Source organism: Vulpes vulpes, chromosome 16, assembly GCF_048418805.1.
Source record: "Vulpes vulpes isolate BD-2025 chromosome 16, VulVul3, whole genome shotgun sequence".
Classification (NCBI taxonomy): domain Eukaryota; kingdom Metazoa; phylum Chordata; class Mammalia; order Carnivora; family Canidae; genus Vulpes; species Vulpes vulpes.
In genome coordinates this window covers 18,988,156-19,012,911 of record NC_132795.1, presented here as the reverse complement: position 1 = coordinate 19,012,911, position 24,756 = coordinate 18,988,156, and the positions used below count along the sequence as shown (strand labels likewise).

Sequence of the window (24,756 nt, the reverse complement as noted above, 5' to 3'; positions counted from 1 at the left end):
TATTTTCAAAATTATATCTATATTCTAGTAGGATGTTCAGGAAGTAAACCTCTAAGTATTTATATGTATCAACTGCAAAAGAGTTATGTAAAAAATCTTTTTTAGATTACGTAAGAATCTTGAAATGAATGGGACTGCCTAGACTTAATTTGGATTTTATTTTTATAATTCTTCCAATTTACAGTTCTACTTTTACAAATAATAATTATTTGTTGTATAGTCTTCTTAATGATTGTTTTGGATGGTTGCATAATATTTCATTGAATCTATATTGCATAATTTACTTAGGTTGTTTATAGTTTTTAATTTGACATAAACTTCAAGTATTAAATAAGATGAGCTATTGTACTTTTAGTGTTTTTCCTTAATTTGGATAGGTTCACGTATAATAAATTCTCAGGATCTATATTCAAAGTATTTGAATTTTTTTTGGCTCTTAATACATGTTGCTTAATCTGTTTCCAAAAGATATATACCAATTCATAGTGTCTACTAGTTAAATGTAAGTATACCAGTTTCACCACAGGCTTATTAAGGTGGAATGGTCAGTACTATTTCCTTCATTTTTTGATTTAAGATAGGAACTTGTTATAATTTGTATTTCTTAGATTTTTTTTTAGTCTTATTAATTCACAGTTCAATTTCTGTGGTATCTATTCACATTATTGGTTGATTGTTTTGCTATTTTATCTTATAAATTTAAATTACGTTAGATAAATTACTAAGTAAATTTTGTTATATTTGATATTAGTTTTCTGATACCATATAAAATTCCCTTTCTCTAGTGGACATCAAACAACCCCCAGCTTTTTTTAGGTTTTAGATGAACTGGAGGTGATGTAAAAATAAAGTTCATTTGGCTAGTATGTTTTTTTTTTTCTTTCCTTTTCAATCAATCAATCTTATTTATTTCAAAATTTCCTTCTTTTACCTTCAACAAAGATACATTTCCATTCCTTATATCTTTGTAACATATCTCCTAGTTTTCTACTTGCAGAATTTATCTCTGATTCTTATCAGTTTGTATAGTTAGCAGAATTTTAACTTTTAGAAACCTTAGTCTCCCTTGAAAACAATATAGTAAGTCAGCATGAACCCTTACATCCAAATTCTTTAGACCTAAGTTGATGAATCAATAAAGCACAAACCATGTTTACCAACAGACTCAAAAATCCTTAGTTTCTTTGCAGTAAGAAATAAAAACCGTAAATCTGTGTTTTGTAAGCAGTGCTTTAGTGCTTTACCCAAACTCGAACCCTAACCCTAATCCTAAATTGGGTTCTTTTTTTTTTTTTTTTTTTTTAAGATTTTATTTATTTACTCATGAACTCATGAGAGACACAGGCAGAGACACAGGCAGAGGGAGAAACAGGCTCCACGCAGGGAGCTTGACGTGGGACTCGATCCAGGGTCTCCAGGATCATGCCCTGGGCTGCAGGCGGCGCTAAACCGCTGAGCCACCCGGGCTGCCCCTAAATTGGGTTCTGACTCAACCCAGCCCCATAGCCTGGCCCAGAAGCACAAGGGACTGACAACACATAAGCGACACCAGAAAACTCAGCCACCCACTCAGGGAAATGTGGCCATTTGGAAGACCAGCAAATATCTAGAACCCAAACAATTGGAAGGGCCTCCTGAGCCCAGTCATACATTCAATGTCGCCACTGCACATTAGCTCCAAGCCTGAGCCTCACGCTAAGCCTTGCCCTCAACTCAGCCTTCTGGGGAGGTCTCTACCATTTGGGCAGATGGGAACCTCCAAGCTCCTGGGCCCTAACCCTAACCCTAGATTGAGTTCTGATCTGACCCAGCCCCAGAGCCTGGGTCCAAATTCCGAGGGACTGATGATACATGAGCAACACCAGAAAGCTCGGGACATCCCCTAGGAGGAAAAAGTGCCGTTTGTATGAGGGGTAGACAGCAGGAGCTCAAGAAATTGGAGGGGCATTCTGAGCCCACCCTGCACACCAGCCGTTCAGTGCATCTGAACCTCACTAACCCTTGCCCTCACTTCAGCCCTGTGGGTATGTCTCCCCCATGATAGCAGATGGGACCCTCCAAGCTGTTGGAACCTCACCTTCTTCCTAACCCTAACCCCTAACCCTAAACTCAGCTCTCCATTGAGGTGTCCTCACTGCTGGCCGATAGGTCCCTCCAAATTCCTGGGCTCTAACACCCTAGCTTTGCATCCAGATTTTGTACCATGGCTAGTATGTTTTAACTGTGTTGAATAGCTTGAAACAGCTTAATTTTAAATTTTATTCTGATTACACAGAACCAAGGAGGCCATATATATTCAGTGACATTTGTGTATGTGTGTCTAAATAATTTTCAGGTCCAAACTGTTTAAGTCCTTGGAAATTCCAAGAGTCTGACATGGCTGACCTGCCTGGTAACATCCTTCTTCACTACACTGCAAAGGTGAGAATAAATGTATGGAGTGTATCTAGTTGTAACTATTCTGTGAACTAGAATTCCATTTTTGTTCCTTTTGTCATTTCGATGGATATTTGAGAAGGATGATCTTGAATTTCCATTTAAAAATTACTAATTTTCAAAAGAAGAGGAGAAGCAATAAAAATTAATTTGCAACTCTCAACTAGGATTCAAATGTTAATCATTATTTCATCCCAGTAGTATGAGTGGGAATCGTTATAGTTGGAATTTGTACTAACGAATTGATGTCAGTAAACTTACATTATCCTACTGTTTTGGAAGGAGAGATTAAATAGAACAACTTTTTTTTTGTTTATTTTTTAAATGTAATACTAGCAAGAAGACAAGCCAAAAAAAAAAGAAATGTTTATTTCATAAAGAGAAATAAGAAACTACTTATATGCAAGCATACATAGTCCTTTTTCCTTCAAAGACTTACCCAGTGAAAGTAATTAAGATCAGCAATAGCTGAGGGAAAGATCAAGTGTAGAACTTGAAGGAAGAAAAGGAAAGTGACATAAACAATATTAGTTGCCTTCATTGTACCAAATGTTACATTGACCCAGAAAATGCTTTTGTTTGTGAGATTATACAATGTAGAAATTTTTTTCTAGGTTAGCCAGCTAGTACATGGTCATAATTTATTACTTTGAAAACTTATTTGTGATATCTGACCTAATGAAATTTACTTATCATTTATATTATCCTTAACTTTTAATTTTGATTAATTTCAAGCCTAGAGTGTTTGAAGGAATGGTAAACTAAAATCATATATACTCTCCACCTGAATTCACCAGTTATTAACATTTTGCCATACCTGTTGACTTTGTCTCAATCTTTTGTGAAGATAGATTGATGTAGCTATCAGACACTTAGAAATACCCCTAAATATTTCTATGTAATTATTAACCTACCTAGAAAAATTAGCAGTAATTTATGTACTCTTTCAAACTTTCCCAGTTTTCCCGAAAATATTTTGTTTATTAGCCTTTTAAAAATTTAAATCTGGATCAAGGTTCATGCATTGTGTTATCTATAAGGTCTCTTCCGCCTCAATCTTTTTTAATGTTTGCCTTTTGTAACACTAACTTTTTTCCAAAGATATGTTTGTCTACTGAACTAGACTTTTAAGTTATTTTCTTGGCAGGAACTGTATCATATTCTTATATTCACTTTTAGAAGTAGATAGGAAATAATTGAATTTAATCTCACTAATGTATTTAGTAGCATGTTCTAGACTTAATAGCTAATTGAGTCTTTTTGGCATTATGGTTGTCATATCCTCTTTTCAAATTTAAACTTGATAAAATTCTGTAATAAAATAGCTGTTAATGTTTTTCCTCAAGAAATTCAGTATGGCAAATATATACAATAAACAGTTTCTTCGAAAAATATTTCTTAAAAATGGTGATAATATAATATGAGTGTTCTGTGGTTAAGTTTGGGGAGATGTATTTTGTTTATCCATTTAGAGATTGATGATACCACTTGAAAAATCTTGTTAAAAACTAGTTTACTTTTGTTTTATCCTACTTTTTTCATAAGTTATTTGGGCATAGAACATGTTCTGTTTTTTAATCATACTTATTGACAAGTACTAGTCTGGGAAAAGGTGCTCTAGAGGGTTTTTTGACAGTCAGCAGTTTTTCATTTTTGTGCTCATGTGTAGGAGGTATTAAGCCATCCATTGCTGATAATTTTTTGAGTGTCTTCTTCAAGCCAAGAATTGTGCTGAACTTTCAGGATATAAAGATGAATAAAGTATCTGACTTTAAGAAGCTTATAAACCTAAAGTGAAGTAAATACGAAAAAAAATTGCAGTATAATTTTGTGAGCATCTTTTTTTTTAGCTGCCATTTAGAATAGTAATATTAAACTTAATATTGTAAGCATCTTATCATTGACTATTCTATATACCCTTTTAAATTATGGTGAAATGGGCAGTTCGGGTGGCTCAGTGGTTTAGCGCCGCCTTCAGCCCAGGGCGTGATCCTGGAAACCTGGGATCGAGTCCCACGTCAGGCTCCCTGCATGGAGCCTGCTTCTCCCTCTGCCTGTGTCTCTGCCTCTCTCTCTCTCTGTGTCTCTGCCTCTCTCTCTCTCTCTCTCTGTGTCTCTCATGAATAAATAAATAAAATCTTTAAAAGAAAAGAAAAAAAATTATGGTGAAATGTTTCACATATAGTTAAAATGATGTTTTGTCCTCATTGTGCTTAGCTATTTGCCATATTTTCCTTTTTATTCTTAGGCCTGCAAAAATTCAATCTGTCTTGATTTATCTACTAATTGTTTGCATGGGAGATTAACAGGAAACAAAGTAGTGAACTGGGACATCAAGGTAAGTAATGATGAGCAACATACTATGTTGAGTTTATTGAACCTTTTAAAGAGTTTATCTTTTAAGCACCACCAGTTTTTTTTTTTTTTTTAAAGATTTTATTTATTTATTCATGATAGTCACACAGAGAGAGACAGGCAGAGACACAGGCAGAGGGAGAAGCAGGCTCCATGCAGGAAGCCCGATGTGGGATTTGATCCTGGGTCTCCAGGATCGTGCCCCGGGCCAAAGGCAGGCACCAAACCGCTGAGCCACCCAGGGATCCCTAAGCACCACCAGTTTAATCTGAGTAATAAGTCCTGGTGAATATGTTTGCAGGTAAGATATACAGTTTGAAGTATAAACAAAGAAGTAGAATGATTAGTTTGCTTGAAAGTTGGTTACCTTCTTAAACTACGTTTGAATTTAACAGTTTCCTTTAGAAGAATATACTGCCTTAGTTTATTGATCTGCTTTTAAGGTATTTAATCCCTAAACTTATGTGGCAGATATAACCAGAGAGGACAGGTGAGGGGTGGAGCTGAGGAAGAGGGGCAAGCAGATTCTCCACTGAGCAGGGAGTCAGCCCAATGCAGGGCTCAATCCCAGAACCCTGAGATCATGACTTGAGAAGGTCACATGCTTAACTCACTGAGCCATCCAGGTAACACCGCCCCCTCCAGTTTATTTATTTATTTGAGAAAGAGAATGTGCATGCAAGCAGGGAGACTTGCAGAGGGAGGAGAAAGAGAATCCTCAAAAAGGTTTCCCACCACTGAGAGAAGTCCCAGGACCCCAACTGAGATCATGATCTGAGTGGAAGTCAAGAGTGAACCTTCAACAGACTGAGCCAGCCAGGAGTCCCCCAAAACCCTGTTATCTTATAGTCCGTTAACACCCATCAAGTATGCCTTTTGTTTCAGTGGAACAGAGATCGGTAGGATAATTCTGCCAGTATAGAAAATGAACCCATCAGTTGTTAGTCCATGTTATTCATATGGTATAAAGCATTTTTCTCTTTGACTTTGAAATGAAACCACTTAATTTTACCTGTTAAAATGATAAAATTAAAAAATAAATAAATAAAATGATAAAATTTATGACATTTGTCCATTCATAAGTTAACTTTTGCTGTCACTTAATAATATTGGTCTCTGAGGCTAGTTGTAGGTACATATTACTTGTATATAGAAAGCTGATTATTTGTGCCATACATTATATTTGAAAATCAAAGTAGTTTTTGGTGCCTTGAGTTACAACTACAGGGAAATCAAACAGGAACAGAATTAATGAGAAAATGTTCATTGTATTTTTTTTTCCTTCAGAAAACTATGTTTTACTTTTAATTTTTTGGATTTTTTAAAGACTTTTTAAAAATTTGTTTCAGAGGTAGAATTTAGTGATTCATCAGTTGCATATAATGCCCAGTGCTTATTATATCAAGTGCCCTTCTTAATGCCCATCACCCATAAATTATCCCTTCCCCTACCCACCTCCCTTCCAGCAATGTTCAGTTTGTTTCCTAGAGTTCAGTGTCTCTTATGTTCATTGTATTTTTATACTGCAACAAAATCAAACAAAATTTGTTAAATGACAACAGAGAAAAATACTTGCCATTCAGAAAGCTAATTTACTTGCCTATACTCTTAAAAATCAGTATGAAAAACAGGCAAAAAGAATGAAATGGGTTGTTTAATAATGAAACTGAGTCTAAACGACAGATCAGAACATTTTAGCAGTTAATGATGGCCAATCTTGGGTAGCACCCAGCTCATCAGGCACTAAGCACTCTTTTATTAGCTTAATCTTGGTAACAACTTTACAAAGTGAAAATTATTATTATCCTCATTTTACAGATGAAGAAACCGAGGCCAGAGATATTAGTAACTTGTTAAAGAATGTGGACTATATTTTGTTAAGCTATGCAAAATAGTCACTTTGAACTTTGGTTGAAGCCACCCACTTCACCTTTTTTGTTAAGTAAAATTAGAGAAGTCAGTCATATTTCTACCACCAGTTGTATTTTTTTTCTTAATTTATTTTATTATACTTAATTGCTTTATGACAGTTGATCCCTCTTGTATCATTACTGTTACATTTTAAAGTCTACTTATGGGGTCAAGTTTGGATTGCCTGTGTTTGAAATCCCTAAACTTTGAAAAACAAAGTTTTGGTACAAAGGGTCTGGCATAGTTTTGAATATTGATTTAGTGACCCCCATGGCTACTCTTTAAAGCATCTCCCCAAACAAGAGTTCCTTTAACTTAGGCTGTCCTGTGCATTGCCTAAAAGTTTAGCAAAGTGTAACCTCACACAGGCTGTATAAATATTAAATGACAAAATTGCCATTGTTTTATAAGATTAAAAAATTGTAATTTTCTTTCTCAGGACATCATAAACTGCATAGGTGGATTAAATGTACTCTTTCCTCTGTTGGAACAAATCAGCCGCTTTGGTGAAGGACAGATTTCTGAAGGAATGAATGAAAGCACAGTTTCTGAATTGATAACTCCTGTAGAAGGAGATTGGGTCGTATTGACCTCCACAAAGGCATCAGGTATCAAGATATAATTAACACAAAATAGTCATTGAAAATTTGGGGATTAATTGAAATATAGATAAAATGTCTTGCCACTGTTAGGAGGAAACTTAACAATTTGTAGCCGAAGCAGCCCATCCCTAATTTTACTAATGTAATTCCAAAAGTTCATAATATTTTAGTCAAAAAAATTAAGAAGTTGGTTTTATTCTTGCTATCCTTAGTTTGTACTATGAGTAGAAATATGACAGCATTGCTAAAATTATGGTAAAGAAAATATTTGCATGTGTATGTAAGTATATGATACACAATCACTGGTTTCTCTGATATTTGCATTATCCCAGTGACCTTTGGAAGCAGATTGCTCACCCAGATCTTTTGTTTATTACAATATGCATTATGGCAGAAAATGTGATAGAAGAGTGATTAGAATAATTATAATTAATGACATGTTCACAATTCCTCAGAGTCAAGATTAGAAAGAAATTTAATTGCAACATTTATCTTGATTGTGAAACACTTTATTCAAAGACATCCTATCAACCAGGACAATCTCATTCACTCCCATGGAGTTGCCACTCTTGGTGCCTTACTTCAGAAGGTGAGTTCGTTTAATATTTGTCGGTGTGGCTAATGATTGTAATTAGCAGTTTGTCTTTAGGGTTTTTCTTCTTACTAAGTAAATATTTTTAAATTACATTATTATGGCTTCAGTTATATTCATGGATGTAACTTTGTTTGACAAGCAGATTTTTAAAACCTACACTGAATCACTTTTTTGCAAAATTACTCACTTAGGTAATAGTGTATAATCTTTTATATATAGGATTTTGTTAGTACTGGTATTTGGGATATTTGATAAATTTAAGACTTTTAGGAATATGACATTAGGAATATATGTTCTAATGTACATTGGAAAATTAAAGTTTAAATTGTTTCTATTTTTGTAACAAAGATTCTCATATTTAGATGTTCTGAGTTAATCACTTGAAATTTGATGTAGCTTAATGATAGTTATTTAAACTAAAATTAACAAAACTCTGTTTGAATTTCAGGTGCCAAGCGCCTTGATGGATGTTAATGTACTGATGGCAATTCAGTTACTAATTGAACAGGTATCATTAGAAAAAAATATGCAGCTTCTGCAGCAAATGTATCAGTATTTACTTTTTGACTTCCGTATTTGGAACCGTGGAGATTTTCCCTTTCGAATTGGTAAGAGCATTCTGTTGGATAGAATTTTATACTTGTTATAGAAATTTATAACTACCTATGGGATTTTATTTTAGGTATTCATTTAAGAGTGAACTTTGTATTTTAGGTCATATACAGTATCTTTCCACCATCATCAAAGACAGCAGGAGAGTTTTCCGAAAGAAGTATGGTGTGCAATTTCTCCTAGATACACTTAGGATTTATTATGGGTATGATGTCCTTGCTCCTTCTCAGTGTGATACTGTTTTCTGCTTGCTTGGAATATCTAGATTATTTATTTCCCAGTAATTCTAATATCCTTTAACTTCAGAAAGACAGGAGACTGTGGAGATTAAACTGATGAACAGTGGATCACATATATTGAATTTGAATCTTGTATTTCATTAATTGTCTGGCTGAAGGCAACTTAACTTTTCTGTGCTTAAATTTTCTTGTCTGTGACAGGAGATATAAGCCTGTGATATCCTATGGTTGTTTTGAGAATTAAACTAAATGCATTAATAAAATGCAAAACACTTAAAACTGCATCTGACACTTAGTGTTGCTTAAATATAAGCTGTTTAACTATTTATATCTTTGTCATTGAAATTCAAGGTTTTCCTTAAAAAAGAAAACAAAGATACCATGAATTCTAATAATTACATGGAAACATCTTTATTCAAATTATGAATTTTTTCGTGTAAAACACTAAAATGTAAACATTTTACATTTCAATTCTTGCACTTTTACTTTCTCTTTCAGGACTGATTGTAAATATAGTGAGCTGTCTTTAGATGACGTTCGAACAATAAGGACTTCTTTGTATGGACTAATTAAGTATTTTCTGTGCAAAGGTGGAACTCATGAAGAGATACAGAGTATTATGGGTTATATAGCTGCTATCAATGAAGAAGAACAGGTATTATGCCCAAGAAAAGTCTTCTTAAAAAAAAAAAAGTCTTCTTTTCTTTTTCACACTTAAATTGCTATATCATCTTCCTTGAAAATTCCATATATATTAAACATTTTAAAAGGAAAATGTTTATCATATGAAAAATAATATTATGCAGTTAAAGAAGTAAATTTTTATCTCTTAACTGAAAATTTAATTAAAGAGGAGGTAATGTAATCAAATATTTTAATTAGCTAGAAAGTAGTATATCTGGAAATAGTTGTTGTGGTAGTTCTGAATCTTATTTTCATAGGCCACATGAGTTACCTGTCATTCAAGATACTGGGCAGATTTCTAATGTGTTTTAACATAGGTTTATAAAAATTTTGTATGAAGAGTAAATTATAAATATATTTATATATTCAGATACTTTTACATTCTTACTTATTTGTATCTCAGAGCTACTCTTTAAAACAGTGGTTCTCAATGTATGTTTCCTGACCAGATTTACCTGGGAGCTTTTTAGAAATGCACACATACTGAACTAAGCCTTCCAGGTGATTATGACACATGGTAAACTTTGAGAACCACTGATATAAAATATACAGACCAGGAATTAATCTTCCCATTTGCACATTTGGAAGTACATATTCAGAGAGATTAGATGACTTAAAAAGTCATACAGCTAGCAAACCTGGGAATAGAACTCAGGTATATTTACTGCTATTTCTGTGCTCTTTCTGTATACCACTCTCAACACCAAACCTTAGTAGCCTTAATTTATGTTGACTCAAATATTTTGTGTTCTATGATGAAGTATTCATTTGTAATCAGATATTACATGACTTCATAATTGATATTATATAGATGAGTTAAATTAGGCTATTTCCCCATAAGGTTAGACTCCAGAAGCTTCTTTTTATTTAGTCAGTAGCCATCTTATTTCATGATAGCTGTATTGTCACTCGCTGTGATTAATTGCCAATATTTTCTTGGTCAATTCAGTCAAAGAGGTATTTATTGAAAGCTCATTATACACACAGTAATATTAAATATTATGGGTATATTAAAATGAGTAAGTTAACATTCTTTTAGCCTAATAGAGGGAAGGGTGAATTAGAGAAGTTTATAAATAATTATGAAACAAACAATAAAAGAATATGATAGTAACTATAAGAGTAATACAAAGTCCTATGGGGTTTTCAAAGGAGAGTATTACATGTTGAGACCAGGAAAGGCTTTATGGAAGACATAGCTTTTTTTTTTTTTTTTTTTTTAAAGACATAGCTTGTTATGTAGCTGAGGCATAATAAGGCTCAGCAAGTGAACATGCACATTGAGAGGATGTACAAAAGGAAATAAGCCAAAAACATAATGGAGGTAAAAGGGCTATTTCATAAGACATCAGACAGTTCAGTTAAGCTAAAACATTAGGTTATATAGGACTTTGTTTAAATAACTGTCACTCAGATTTTATTTTTACTTCCATATCTGAATGTGGTTGTTTTGTGTTGCTTAATTTTTAAAGCTCTTCGGAATTTTGGATATGCTCTTCAGTCTCCTACGTACCAGCCCAACTAGAGGTCAGCTTTTCTTACTGCTGTTTGAACCAGGAAATGCTGACATACTTTATGCCTTGCTCTTAAATCAGAAGTACTCTGACAGACTAAGAGAAATTGTTTTTAAGGTACACACATTTCTTAAGCATCTTTATATTTGGGGACATTTGTGAGTATATGAATTTACTTATAAATATCTATTTTATAAATGTAAATTCTTTTTTTCATATCTATCTAATTTTAAATTGTTGTAGGGGTACCTGAATGACTCTGGGTTAAGCGTCTGACTCTTGATCTTGGTTTAGGTCTCAATCTCAGGGTTGTGAATTCAAGCCCAGCGTTGAGCTCTATGCTAAGATGTGGAACCTGCATTAAAAATAAACTAATTAGGGGCAGCCCCAGTGGCTCAGCAGTTTAGTGCCGCCTGCAGCCCAGGGCGTGATCCTGGAGACGCTGGATCAAGCCCCACGTCAGGCTCCCTGCATGGAGCCTGCTTCTCCCTCTGCCTGTGTCTCTGCCTCTCTCTCTCTCTCTCTCTCTCTCTCTGTCTCTATGAATAAATAAATAAAATCTTAAAAAAAATAAACTGATTAATCAATTCTTCAGTTTGATATATATTTTTCATGTCTTGAATTTTTAAAAACTAATTATATTGTAATCTGATCAGTTATTTCAGTGGAAAATCCACTTTGTTGTATCATCCTCAATAAAACCTCTCCCTTTTTTGCCTTTTAACAGTTTCTTTAAAGTATAATTGATACACCATGTTACAAGAGTTTCAAGTGTATAACATAATGTTTCTAAAAGTTTATGCATTATGCTCTGCTCCTCACAAGTGTAGCTACCATCTGTCACTTGTTATTACAGTACCATTGACTATATTTCCTATGTTCTACCTTTTATTCCTGTGACTTACTCATTTCATAACTGGAAGCCTGTACCTCCCACTCCATTTCACTCCTTGTCTCATCTCTCTTCTGACTTACCATGGGTCTTTGTTTCAGGTCAGACATTTTAGCAGTTAATAATAACAACTAACCTCATGTGGCACCCACTATTCATCAGCCAGTAAACATTCTTCAGATGTTAGCTAACTTAGTCCTTGCAAAAACTTGATGAAGTGTACATTGTTATTACCATTTTACAGGTAAAGAAACTGAGGTCAGAGAGGTTAGTAACTTGTCAAAGGATATTGAATATATTTTGTTAAGCTATCCAAAGCAGTCACTTGGAGCTTTTGGTGAAGCCACCTACCTCACTTTTTGTTTTTTGTTTTTTGTTTTTTGTTTTTTTTTAAAAAGAGGAGTGAGTCATATTTTTACTTCTCGTAATTTATTCTGTTCGTTCAGCCTGATTGCCTATGACATTTGTTTCTTCTTATATCATTAGTGTTACATTTTATAATACAAGTCTATTTATGGGGTCAAGTTTGGATTGCCTGTGCTTGGAATCCCTAGACTTTGGAAAACAAAGGTGCAATAAAAATAATCTGGCAAAGTCTCTCATGAGTATCACTTATGGGGCCCCCTTGGCTGCTCTTTAAAGTATCTGCCCAAACAATCACTCCTTTACAGAGATTAAATGTTACTTCTCCAGAAATGTCCTTATATGGATTGTTCATGATATTATTCTGCCAAAATTACCCTTTCCATAGAGTTTCATATGTCACTTTTAAAACACTGATCACACTTCAAAAAAGCATGGGATTACTAACTCATTCTCCCATTTGAACATATAGATGTGTTGCTTCACAAAATGTTTCCTTGTTCTTAAAAGTTATTTTGATAACTGTTACGTAAGTATTACAGAAATTACTAAATTGATTTAGAAGTATCTTTTTTCTCTTTTAAAATAATATACTTTTGTTTTTCATGAAGGCTGTTAAGGTTTGTTTTTATCTAAGCCTTAGCCATTAAAAAGGAAATTTTAAATTCTTTGATCTGCCAAGAAATATATGTAAACAACAGTTTTAAATATATATATATTTTTAAAGATTTTATTTATTTATTCATGAGAGAGAGAGACAGAGACACACAGGCAGAGGGAGTAGCAGGCTCCACACAGGGAGCCTGATGTAGGACTCGATCCTGGGACTCTAGGATCACGACCTGGGCCGAAGGTAGGCACTAAACCACTGAGCCACCCAGGGATCTCTAAATATATTATTTAAATACAAATTTTAATTTTATTTTAGTTCAGTTTCTTAAATCCATTTTTTTAATGAGAGTATGTTATGAAGTATTCCTCCCTGTTACTTCTGGGTTTGTTGTACTTAAGTAATAAAATGATGCTCCAAAATAATGCTAGTATGGTAATATTATATTCAGTATTAACTTAAGTGACAGACTGTTCTCAGTTCTCTGTATTGAGAAGAATATATTACTGTTGTGACCAGGTTATGGAACAAATGTTGAAATGCACAAATGTTTATGAACGAAGTAAACAACGTATTCGGCTCCGAGAAGTTGGCTATTCAGGATTGGGACTTCTTCTTAATGAAGCATCTGTTAATACCTCTCTCATTAAAAGCCTCACCAATCAAATTATAAATACAGGTATGACTAAGGCTAATAATACTGATATAATTAAGAAATGTTCTTTGTAGTAGCATAATTCTATTTGATGGTTCTCAATTTTTTTTCTTAAGTGTTTTTTTCCCTTCCTTGAGGTTACTTTTTAATGACCTATTATTTGATTCAGCAGGGCTTTTCTTGGGTACTATTTTTTATTTACCTTTTTGTTTTTTTCTCTCCCAGGCATACATAGTGCCTTACTTGCTAGGCCTTCAGTAATTGTTTATTGATTGATTAGTAAATAATTGAATCCTCTATAATAAGAAAACATGCTAGTGAAAATACATACAAAACATTCTGTCTTTTTGTTTAGGGAGCTTAAATCCTTAATTTTAGATATTCTTTCAGATATCCTTTGTTTCTCATTTTTTTAAATAAAATTTTTTTAATATGTACTACAAACTGTAGTGTTTATGTCAGATGCTAGGGGTTCAAAAGGTATAGGTTTCTTTGTCTTGAATGGTTTATCTTATTGATAAGCACACAAGATATAAGGCATGTACATAAAAAAGAATAATCTAAGAAACAGTATGACAATCAGAAAAAAAACTGTTGTTTATGACTTAGGAGAATGTCAAATATTCTAAATCCATTTTCTTTGTAAAATTTAGACATATCTGTAATTCTTATTTGTTAAAGATTTTTTTATTTTAGAGAGCATGAGTTGAGGAGAGGGGAGGGGCAGAGGAAAGGGAGAGAGATAATCCTCAAGCACACTCCCTACTGGGCATGGAGCCCAACATAGGGCTTGATCCCAGGATTCCAAGATAATGACCTGAGCTAAAATCAAGAGTTGGCTGGTTAACCAGCTGAGCCAACCAGGCACCCCTCTACAGTCTTTATTTTACCTTTTAAAAAAAATTTTATTTATTTATTCATGAAGAGACAGAAGGAGCTTTGCAAGGAGCCTGAGTGGCACTCGATCCCAGGATCAGGACCTGAGCCAAAGGCAGACACTTAACCAACTAACCCACTCAGGTGCCTCTAATAGTCTTTATTTTAAATGAGATAGTCATTTCAGTATAACTATTACCCACAGTTTATTCTTTGAGAAAGAACTTGAAAAAGAAGAAAATAGCTGAAAGCATCATAGGTCTTGATTTCAAATTATACTACAAAGTTATAGAATCAAAACAGTATGGTACTAGCATAAAAACACGCATAGACCAGTGGAATAGAATTGAAAACCCAGAAATAAAACCAGGTATATCTGGTTAACTGATACTTGCCAAGGGATCCAAGAATACTCAGTGGGAGAAAAATAGTCTATTCAATGAGTATTGGGAAAACTGGGTATTTATTTATTTATTAAAAGATTTTATTTATTTATTCATAGAGACAGAGAGAGAGAGAGAGAGCAGAGACACAGGCAGAGGGAGAAGCAGGCACCATAACAGAGAGCCCGATGTGGGACTCGATCCAGGGTCCCCAGGATCACGCCCTGGGCTGCAGGCGGCGCTAAACCACTGCGCCACCAGGGCCGCCGAAAACTGGGTGTTTATATGCAAAAGAATAAAAATGAAGCCCTATCTTATACCATTTACAAAAATTTACTTAAAATGGGTTAAAGATTTCAGTGTAAGCCCTGAATCATGTAACTCCTAGAAGAAAATATGAAGAAAAGTCCTTGACATTTGTCTTGGCAATGACACCAAAAGCACAAGCAACAAAAGCAAAAACAAACAAGTGGGACTGTATCAAACTAAAAGGCTTCTGCACAGTGAGAAAACCCATCAACAGAAAGAAAAGGCAGTCTACAGGGTGGGAGAAAGTAACTCATGAAAAATATTTGTAAATGACATATCTAATAAAGAGTTAGTATCCAAAATCTGTAAAGAACTTATTAAACTCAACATCCAAAAAACAAATAATCCAGTTAAGAAATGGGCAGAAGACACGAATAGACATTTTTCTGAAGAAGACATCCAGATGGCTAGCAGACACATGAATAGGTGCTCAACGTTACTAATAATCAGGGAAATACAAATCAAAACCGTGATGAGATACCATCTCACACCAGTCAGAATGACTAAAATTGACAACACAGGAAACAACAGGTGTTGGCTAGGATGCTAAGAAATGGGAACCCTCTTCCACTGTTGGTAGGAATGCAAACTCATGTAGTCACTTTGGAGAACATTATGGCAGTCCCTCAAAAAGCTAAAAATAGAACTACCGTATGATCTAACAATTGTGCTACTAGGTATTTCCCCAAGGAATACAGAAATACACATTTAGAAGAGTACACGTACCCCAGTGTTTATAGCACCATTATCAACAGTAGACACTACGGAAAGAGCCCAAATGCCTATGGACTGATGAATGGATAAAGAAGATGTGGTGTGTGTGTGTGTGTGTGTGTGTGTGTGTGTGTGTGTGTGTGTGTATTCAACCACCAAAAATACTATTCAACCATCAAAAATGAAATTTTGCCATTTGCAGTGACATGGTTGGAGCTAGAGTATATTATGCTAAGCAAAACAAGTCAGAAAGATAAATACCATATGATTTCACTCATGTGGAATTTAAGAAACAGATCAGATGAACATTTGGGAGGGGGAAAGAAGAGGCAAGGGAGGGAAAGAAATCCTGAGAGACTCTTGGCTATAGAGAACAAACTGAGGGTTGATGGAGGGAAGTGGATTGGGGGGGTAAGATAGATAGATGGGTGATGGGTATTAAGGAGGGCACTTGTGATGATGAGCGCTGGGTATTACATGTAGATGATGAACCACTGAACTCTACTCCTGACCAGTATTGAACTGTATCTCAACTAACTAGAATTAAGAAAGAAAAAAAAAGCAAAGAACATGAATAGACATTTTTGCAAAGAAGACATACAAATAGCCTGTAGGTATATGACCTACCTGAGATGTAGAAGGTACTCTACATCTCTAAGTATAAGGGAAATATAAATCAAAACTAGAAGGAGATAGCACATCACATCTGTTGAGATGGCTGTTATCAAAAAGACAAAGGATAACAAGTGCTGCTAAAGATACAGAGAAAGGGAAACCATTGTGCAGTGTTGCTGGGAATGCAAATTAGTGCAGCTACTGTGGAGGTTCCTCCAAGAATTAAAAATAGATGTGTGTGTGTGTGTGTGTGTGTGTATGTGTGTATGACTTTTTATGTGTATATATATAATATATGTGTGTATATATATATAATATCTAGCCATTTGTAATAGAACAACAGCAGGGCATTATTATGCTAAGTGAAATAAGTCAGAGAAGAACACATACGGTATGGTCTCACTCCTACGTGAAATTCAAAAAACCGAACTTCTAGAGACAGAGAGTAGATTGGAAGTTGCTGGGGCTGGGGGTGGGGCAAATGAGTGAAGGTGGTCAAATGGTACAAGCTTCCAGTTATAAGATGAATAAATTCTGGGATCTAATGTGCAACATGGTGACTATAATTAACAATGTTATATACTTGAAAGTTATTAAAAGAGCAGATCTTAAAAGTTTTCACTTTAATGGAAAATGGTAACTATTTGAGGTGATGGATGTTAACTAACCTTATTGGGTATTTTCAGTATATACATATGTCATATCCTCCTGTTGTATGGCTTAAATTTATACACTGTTTTATGGCAATTATATCTCAACAAAGCTAGAAAAAAAATAAAGGATATCTCTTGTTGACAGCAAGAAAAATAAAAATGAAACAATTATTATCTATCACAGTTCTTTCTTTGGTTATCTCTGGAATTTTATTTTAACTTTTTGTTTTTCCCCACCATAGATCCTGCTATTAATTTCAAAGATCTGTTGTCTGTGGTATATATATCTCATAGAACACATATAAATGTCAGGGTGGTTGTCTGCAGAAAGGTTAGTAAACTTTTAAGATATACCTAAAAATAAGAGTATTGTTAATACTGTGAATAACTTTTATATTGAGTATTTTACACCAGATATGTTTTAATTTCTGTTATTTTATAAATGACATGATTTTATAAGTAAGTCCTTTCCTTTTGCGGGATGAATTAACTTCATGTAGTCACAAAATCAGCATAAAAATGTGTTCTTTGGGATCCCTGGGTGGCGCAGTGGTTTGGCGCTTGCCTTTGGCCCAGGGCGCGATCCTGGAGACCCGGGATCGAATCCCACATCAGGCTCCCGGTGCATGGAGCCTGTTTCTCCCTCTGCCTATGTCTCTGCCTCTCTCTCTGTCTCTCTGTGACTATCATAAATAAATAAATTAAAAAAAAAAAATGTGTTCTTCTTAGCTTTGCATGGTCTCCTGGCAATGGGCCCTTTCCACAGTAAAAAATTTATTAGAAGAATAGGGTGTCAACAATTGTGACCATTTCTAATTCATATACCATTATTGTAGAATTTCTGAATCATTGGATCTTTGTGGAAAAGCAACAGTGACTTGCCTTCAGTGCATCCCTTTAAGATTTTTTAAAAATTTACTTATTTGAGGGATGCCTGGGTGGCTCAGTGGTTGAATGTCTGCCTTCGGCTCAGGTCGTGATCCCAGAGTCCTGGGATTGAGTCCCACATCAGGCTCCCCATAGGGAGCCTGCTTCTTCCTCTGCCTATGTCTCTGCCTTTCTCTCTGACTCTCTCATGAATGAATAAATAAAATCTTTTTAAAAAATAAATTTGAGAGAGTGAAAGTGAGAGAGATCACAAAGAGAGAGGGGAAACAGACTCCCCACCTTTGCAGGGAGCCTTATGTAGGTTTTAATCCCAGGACCCCAGGATCATAACCTGAGCCAAAAGCAGTTGCTTAACTGAGTCACCCAGGCACCCCCAGTGCATCCCTTTAACTAAGTCAAGAAATATTTATCCTGTGAGCTTCTTCCTGATTATAACCCTCTCCTCTATTAGCAATCACTAACCTACTGTTTAATTTGCTTCCTTGGTTTTCTTTTTAATTTTACTCCCTAATTATGTTATTGTATTTTTCCATTAGTAAGTCTGGATATATATCTTTCTCTTTAGCAGCTGTGTATAGTTTTTATTCTGTGGCTGTTGTATAAAGTATTACCTGGTTCCCTATCCATGGACATTTAGGTTGTTTCCTGTTTTTCTATGTTAAACTTCTGCTAAGAACACCTTTTTACATATATTTTTCCCTTTTTTTGGTAATTCATCTGTAGGTTATAGTCCATGAAATGGAATTGCTGTGTCAGAGTGTATTCATATTTCACATTTTGATGGATTTTGCTGTATTGTCCTTGAAGCTAGTCATATGGATTGATCCTTTCCTTTCCATTTGAAAAGAGCTTTCAGTGCAGCCTAGTTTTATCCATTATATGTTTATAAAGTAGACATAAAATAAGTCTTATAGAAATTTTAAAATCATGAAATCAAAATTTTTTTGCTTAGAAAAAATTGATATTCTGCTTCAGTAGCATAATAGTAGCTTACCAATAGCATTAATAAGGAAAGGAACTTCGTGTCATTGTGACTCATTGCAACTCATTGCAGAACTTGTTTTAATCCAAAAATTAGAATCATTTGGGTAGTAGAGATCATATACACTGACATGTCAGTGTCTGTTCTTTAATTTCAGTTTCTTTCTCCAGCTAAATAGCAGCATCCATCTTATTGGAATTAGTGTTTGTACAATATAGAGTTAATGGGGAAAAAATGTTTTTGCACAAGCAACCATTAACTTTCCCTAGAAAAGAAAATAAGATGGGGAAACATTCTTGGGATATCTAGAGTCTATTAAAGTGTTTGTGTGTCCTATTTACTCCCTTAACCCTAGGGCCAGAATGAGACCTGGTACATAGTATATATTCAGTATTTGCTAAACAAATGTAGTAGGCTCATGGAAAGTATTTAGTTGAAAGGAGATAACTATATTACATTTTATATATATATCTATATATCTTCATTCTCTTTGACCAGATTAAATTAATAACGTGTGTTATCGATATGTAGAGGATCATTTTTTCCTTTTTTTTTCTTTCAGCAAATATTTAAGTACTCTGTAAAGTGAGTAATATGCAGATTACTTAAAAACACAATGTATACCCTCCAGATAGTTTGTAATCCAGTTAAGAACATGATTTTTTGGGATCCCTGGGTGGCGCAACGGTTTGGCGCCTGCCTTTGGCCCAGGGCGCGATCCTGGAGACCCGGGATCGAATCCCACGTCAGGCTCCCGGTGCATGGAGCCTGCTTCTCCCTCTGCCTGTGTCTCTGCCTCTCTCTATCTCTCTGTGACTATCATAAATAAATAAAAAATTAAAAAAAAAAAAAGAACATGATTTTTTTAAAGTATAGCTTCCCACAGTTTCTCATTAAATTACACTGCCATTAAAATAACTGAAAAGAAACTGTTTTTGATGTGAAGTACTGCATATTTTGACGAATTTTATATTCTTAATGTCTTTGTAGATTTTACAGATTTTGCAGTCCCAACCAGATGCAGCACATCAAATATCCCAACAAGTGGGTTGGCAAGACACTTTAGTTAAACTTTTTTTAAAAATGAATTTTGAAAATGGGAATGCTCTTCATAAGCACAGTAGATCTGTTTCAATGAAAGACAATGATAAAAATATATCAGCTGAAGATACCAGGAGGAACTTTGATGAAAAGACTGATGAAGAAAAAATCAACTCTTTTGCCTCAGCTAATGTGCCTTCAGATCAATGGAGTTTAGAGGATAGACACTCTCTAGACTCAAACACACCATTATTTCAAGAAGATAGTTCTGTGGGAGAATTATCTTTCAAATCAGAGAATCAAGAAGAATTTTGGAATAATAACCTTTCACATTTGAGTTTAGATCTCAGTGGAATAGATTCATGTGAACTGAGTGACAGTGGAAGTCACATGCCAGACAGTCTGCCTAGCACGCCATCCCCAATAGAATCTACTAAGTCATTTTCTGTGCAGTCTGACAAAGAGAGCAGCATCATAAGTGATACAGGGTTTGGTGATGACTTCTCTTTACTTGAAAGCCAAGAGGTAAAATTACTTATTTATCCAATGCTGTTTTTTTTTTTCTTCGCATGTCTGTTTTACACTTGTAATCCTTAGAAATGTGTAATTGTTAAAAATTTCGTATTATATTCATGTTATAAGTCTTATGATCTAAGATTTTGGAAGCCTAGAATCATTAAATTGTGTCTTGAGAACAAAGCCAGTGTCTTACTCATCTTCGTATCTCTAGGGCCTACTTAGCAAAGTTCCTGGTTCATCAAGACACTTTAAAAATGTGTTAAGTGATAATAGTCAGTATATGTGATGGTTCTTTTTATGTGCTTTTAACACCACCTCCTTTCAATGATTTAATATTAGTTTATCTTTTTTATAGAGATGTGAGGAGGAGCTTCTTCAATTACTGACAAATATTTTGAACTATGTAATGTGTAAGGGACTAGAAAAGTCTGATGATGATACTTGGATTGAACGGGGACAAGTGTTTTCAGCACTAACTAAACCAGGAATATCCAGTGAACTACTTAGACCATCAGATGAAATAAAATTAACGTAAGCATTCAGTTGGTGATTTACCCTTTCCTTTTGAAGTATAGGAGTCTAAAGTGTTATTTATTGAACATTTATTCATGATTTAGTAGGTGTAGTGAGGGAAAAGGAGAAACTTTGTGCTCAGCCCCCTTTTTCCTCTGTTGCCATTTTAGTGAAATCTAAAGAGAAATCCAAAAGTAGGAGGAGATTTAAATTTTTAGTTTGGATTTTAGTGATTTTAAATTCCTTGTTGTTTAAATTAGTTTTGTAATAAGTTCGGTATCATGTTCTACAGTCTTGTCCAAATTAGTTTCTATGTGAGGGAAGCAAGTAGTATTTTCATAAAAATTGCTTCACTAAAACATTTAGAGTTCTTGCAGGGCTAGACCTTCTAAAAGACCTAATAAGGCCTTTTTTTCTTACCTCAATTTCCAGCTTTAAAGAAACTTTTAAGTATCTCATAGAGAATGAAATTTGAATTATTTTAACAGCTTTTTTATAGTTAAATAAGACATAATTTTTACTTTCCTTTTGTATTACATTTATTAAAGATACATACTTCAGATATTAAAAGGTGCTTCATTGTTATTAAATGTCCTCTGATCCCTGCCAGTAAGTGTGTATCTTTGCAGATTACAGGCATATTAATGAATAACTAGGGTTTTTTTTTCATGTTTTACTATTTTTCTAAACTTAAAATGGTTTTAAAAAGATTTTGTTTTCTATTTAGTTTGCTACAGAAAATGTTAGAATGGGCAATCACAGAAAACAGAGAATCCAAAACTAATCCAGTAACTGCTGATAATGCCTTACGACTCATTGTGATCATACAGGACTTTCTGCAGTCAGAGGGGCTTGTTAATTCAAACATGTGGACTGAGAAGGTACAGTAATAATTCTTTGATATTATTTTTCTGGTTGTCAAGGACTTTATTCAACAAAATTTTGTGCCCCCTCTTTTTAGATTACTATTTAATCAGATACAACAAACATGGATAAGATGTGATAAATCATTAACGGATTTCATTAGCTATTACTAAGATAATTTTTTTAGCTTTTTACCAGTTGAACTAATTTTGAAATATATATGATATGTATTACTGTTGGGGAAAACTCACCAGTAGGTATTAAAATGGAATGTTTTTATTTCTCAATTTTTCCCTTGTGATAGCTTTTAGAGGATCTGATGCTGCTCTTCGATGGTCTGTCAGTTTGCTGTTCTGAAAGTACAATATGGAGAGAACTTCCTCAAATTCAAATCCAGTTGCTTCTAGGTTTCATTGGCAGGGGTAATGTGCAGGTTTGTCAATTCTTTTGCATTATCTTCTATACTTTGCATGAGGCATAGGAATTATTCGTGTACTAACAAAATGATAGTACGTAAGTTTTTTATTAGTTTAAAAATACCTGATTTCACTGTAGTTTCAGTTTTGTTAATCAGAAAGAGGCTTCAGAGGCAGCCCGTTGGTTGTTTCTTCCTGATGTGTATGGCGCAGTATAATTTTAAGTTTTCCTTTAAAAGGATTTATACAGGGGATCCCTAGCTCAGTGGTTTAGTTCCTGCCTTTGGCCCCAGGGCGCGATCCCTGGAGTCCCGGGATCGAGTCCTGCGTCGGGCTCCCAGCATGGAGCCTGCTTCTCCCTCCTCCTGTGTCTCTGCCTCTCTCTCTCTGTGTCTATCATGAATAAATAAATAAATAAATCTTAAAAAAAAAATAAAAGGATTTATACATAGGGTGCCTGGGTGGCTCCACGGTTGAGCATCTGCCTTCAGGTCAGGGCGTGATTCTGGGATACTGGGATCGAGTTCTGCATTGCACTCCCTGCATGGAGCCTGCTTCTTCCTCTGCCTGTGTCTCTGCCTTTCTTTCTCTTTGTGTGTCTGTCATTAATAAATAAGCAAAATCTTTAAAAAAAAAAAAAAAGAATTTATGCATAGCTTACACAAGGAGTTGTTACTCATATTATGTATATTTAATGTAGCTAGGAGGTAAAAACCTGCCTAGACTATTTATACATGTTATTTATACGTGTGCAGTTTAAGGCTTATATTTTTAGGAAAATTATTTTTTTTCTTTCAAAGTCTTTTTACTAATCCAGTTTTACATTATATACCATACTTTTTAATCCATCAAACACTGAACACCTAGTATGAGCATTGTATTAGGTTTTCAAAAACAGATAAATAACATATGGACCAAGGAATATTATTTCTGTTTTTAATTAAAAATTTTAAAGATTGGAAAAGTTCCACATAAATTTTAGTCCATCATCTCCCTGTTTGCATTGGAGAACCTTGGTTGGATTAATCATGACATGTATCCCCTACTGTTTACCTGGCCTTTTTAATTTTCTTTCCATACTGGAATTTTAAGTACTTGGGGAAAGAATCTGGAGGTGGGGATGGTTTCCAATATGTATAAACTTACTGTAATGTTGATGAAAACATGGACAGGTTAAATTCCATTAGGTTGCCATATTTTTAAAAGGCCATAATTTTCAGTAGATTTTTTTTTTTCTAATTGTAAAAGTAACATATGCTCATTATGGAAAATACACAAAAACATAATGAGATGTTTTTTTCAGATGATTGAAAATGATCACATATTTTGATAATTTTATTTTCCTTTCTCTTAAAATTATATTAAACTCATTTCCACATATTACTTACTACCTTTTAGAAAATACCTTTTTTAATCATAAAAATAACATGTTCATTGTAGAAACATGGAAAATGCAGAAAACTAAATAAGGAGATGGGCTTTCTGATATATGGATGGTGGAAGCTTGAATATGCAGCCATTCAAATACAATTTGAAAATATATGAATTAGGTACTTAAAAAAATGATCACATTCTTTATCTAGTAATTCTGCTCTAAAACTATAGCGTCAGGTAATAATACAAAATACCAAACAGCCTTTGTATATATAGATGTTCATGATAGTACTCTTTTTTTTCTCTACTTAAAAATAAAATGAGGATAGCTTTTGGGGTTTTTTCATTAATATTAGCCTAATGGCAATTAAAGCAGTTGCACCCAGCATGCCAGTTAGTTATTTTAAATATGAGGACTCTTTTTTTTTTTCCTACTTCTAGCCACCTTCACTTTTTACAAATAAAATATGTTTGTTCGCCATTTAATATACAATACCTATCCCATAGTAGGACCCTAAAAATCCTTGTTAAATAGAGGTTCAAAGAGGCAGGTGCACCCCAATGTTTATAGCATCAGTGTCTGACAGTAGTCAAAATATGGAAAGAGTCCAGATGTCCATTGACAAATGGATAAAGAAGATGTGATATATATATATACACACACACACAATGGGATATTACTCAGCCATCAAAAAGAATGAAGTTTTGCCATTTGCAACAAGGTAGATGGAACTAGGGGGTATTCTGCTAAGAGGAATAAGTCAGTCAGAGAAAGACAAATTCCATATGATTTCACTCATACGTGGAATGATCACACTCTACTTTCATTATGAATGAAACACTTTCATTGTTAGTGAGTGAAACAAAACGGATGAACATGGGGGAAGGGAAGAAAAAATAAGAGGAAATCAGGGAGGCAAACCATAAGAGACTTCACTATAGGGAAAAACTGAAGGTTGCTGACGGGAGGTTGGTGGGGGGATGGGATAAGTGGGTGATGGACACGTGACGTAATGAGCACTGAGTGTTATGTGATCGGAAGAATCACTAAATTCTACCTCTGAAACTAATCCAATATATGTTAATTAAATTGAATTTAAAATTTTTTTAAAAACTGAAGGCAAAAAATAAGAGTACAGGG

At 34.4% G+C, this 24,756-nt stretch overlaps 1 protein-coding gene across 2 annotated transcripts in view; it reads left to right on the top strand.

The window, feature by feature from the left end:
• NBEAL1 (neurobeachin like 1) overlaps nt 1-24,756 on the top strand; it is a 180,684-nt gene that overhangs the window by 73,461 nt on the left and 82,467 nt on the right. For both annotated transcript variants that reach the window (XM_026002514.2, XM_072741979.1), the window contains 14 exons: nt 2,336-2,421; nt 4,685-4,774; nt 7,142-7,310; nt 7,760-7,893; nt 8,348-8,507; nt 8,614-8,716; nt 9,249-9,405; nt 10,907-11,065; nt 13,333-13,492; nt 17,261-17,349; nt 19,879-20,454; nt 20,804-20,979; nt 21,689-21,842; nt 22,130-22,258. In XM_026002514.2, the coding sequence (XP_025858299.2) occupies nt 2,336-2,421; nt 4,685-4,774; nt 7,142-7,310; nt 7,760-7,893; nt 8,348-8,507; nt 8,614-8,716; nt 9,249-9,405; nt 10,907-11,065; nt 13,333-13,492; nt 17,261-17,349; nt 19,879-20,454; nt 20,804-20,979; nt 21,689-21,842; nt 22,130-22,258 (2,342 nt within the window). The remainder of the gene's footprint in view (nt 1-2,335; nt 2,422-4,684; nt 4,775-7,141; nt 7,311-7,759; nt 7,894-8,347; nt 8,508-8,613; nt 8,717-9,248; nt 9,406-10,906; nt 11,066-13,332; nt 13,493-17,260; nt 17,350-19,878; nt 20,455-20,803; nt 20,980-21,688; nt 21,843-22,129; nt 22,259-24,756) is intronic.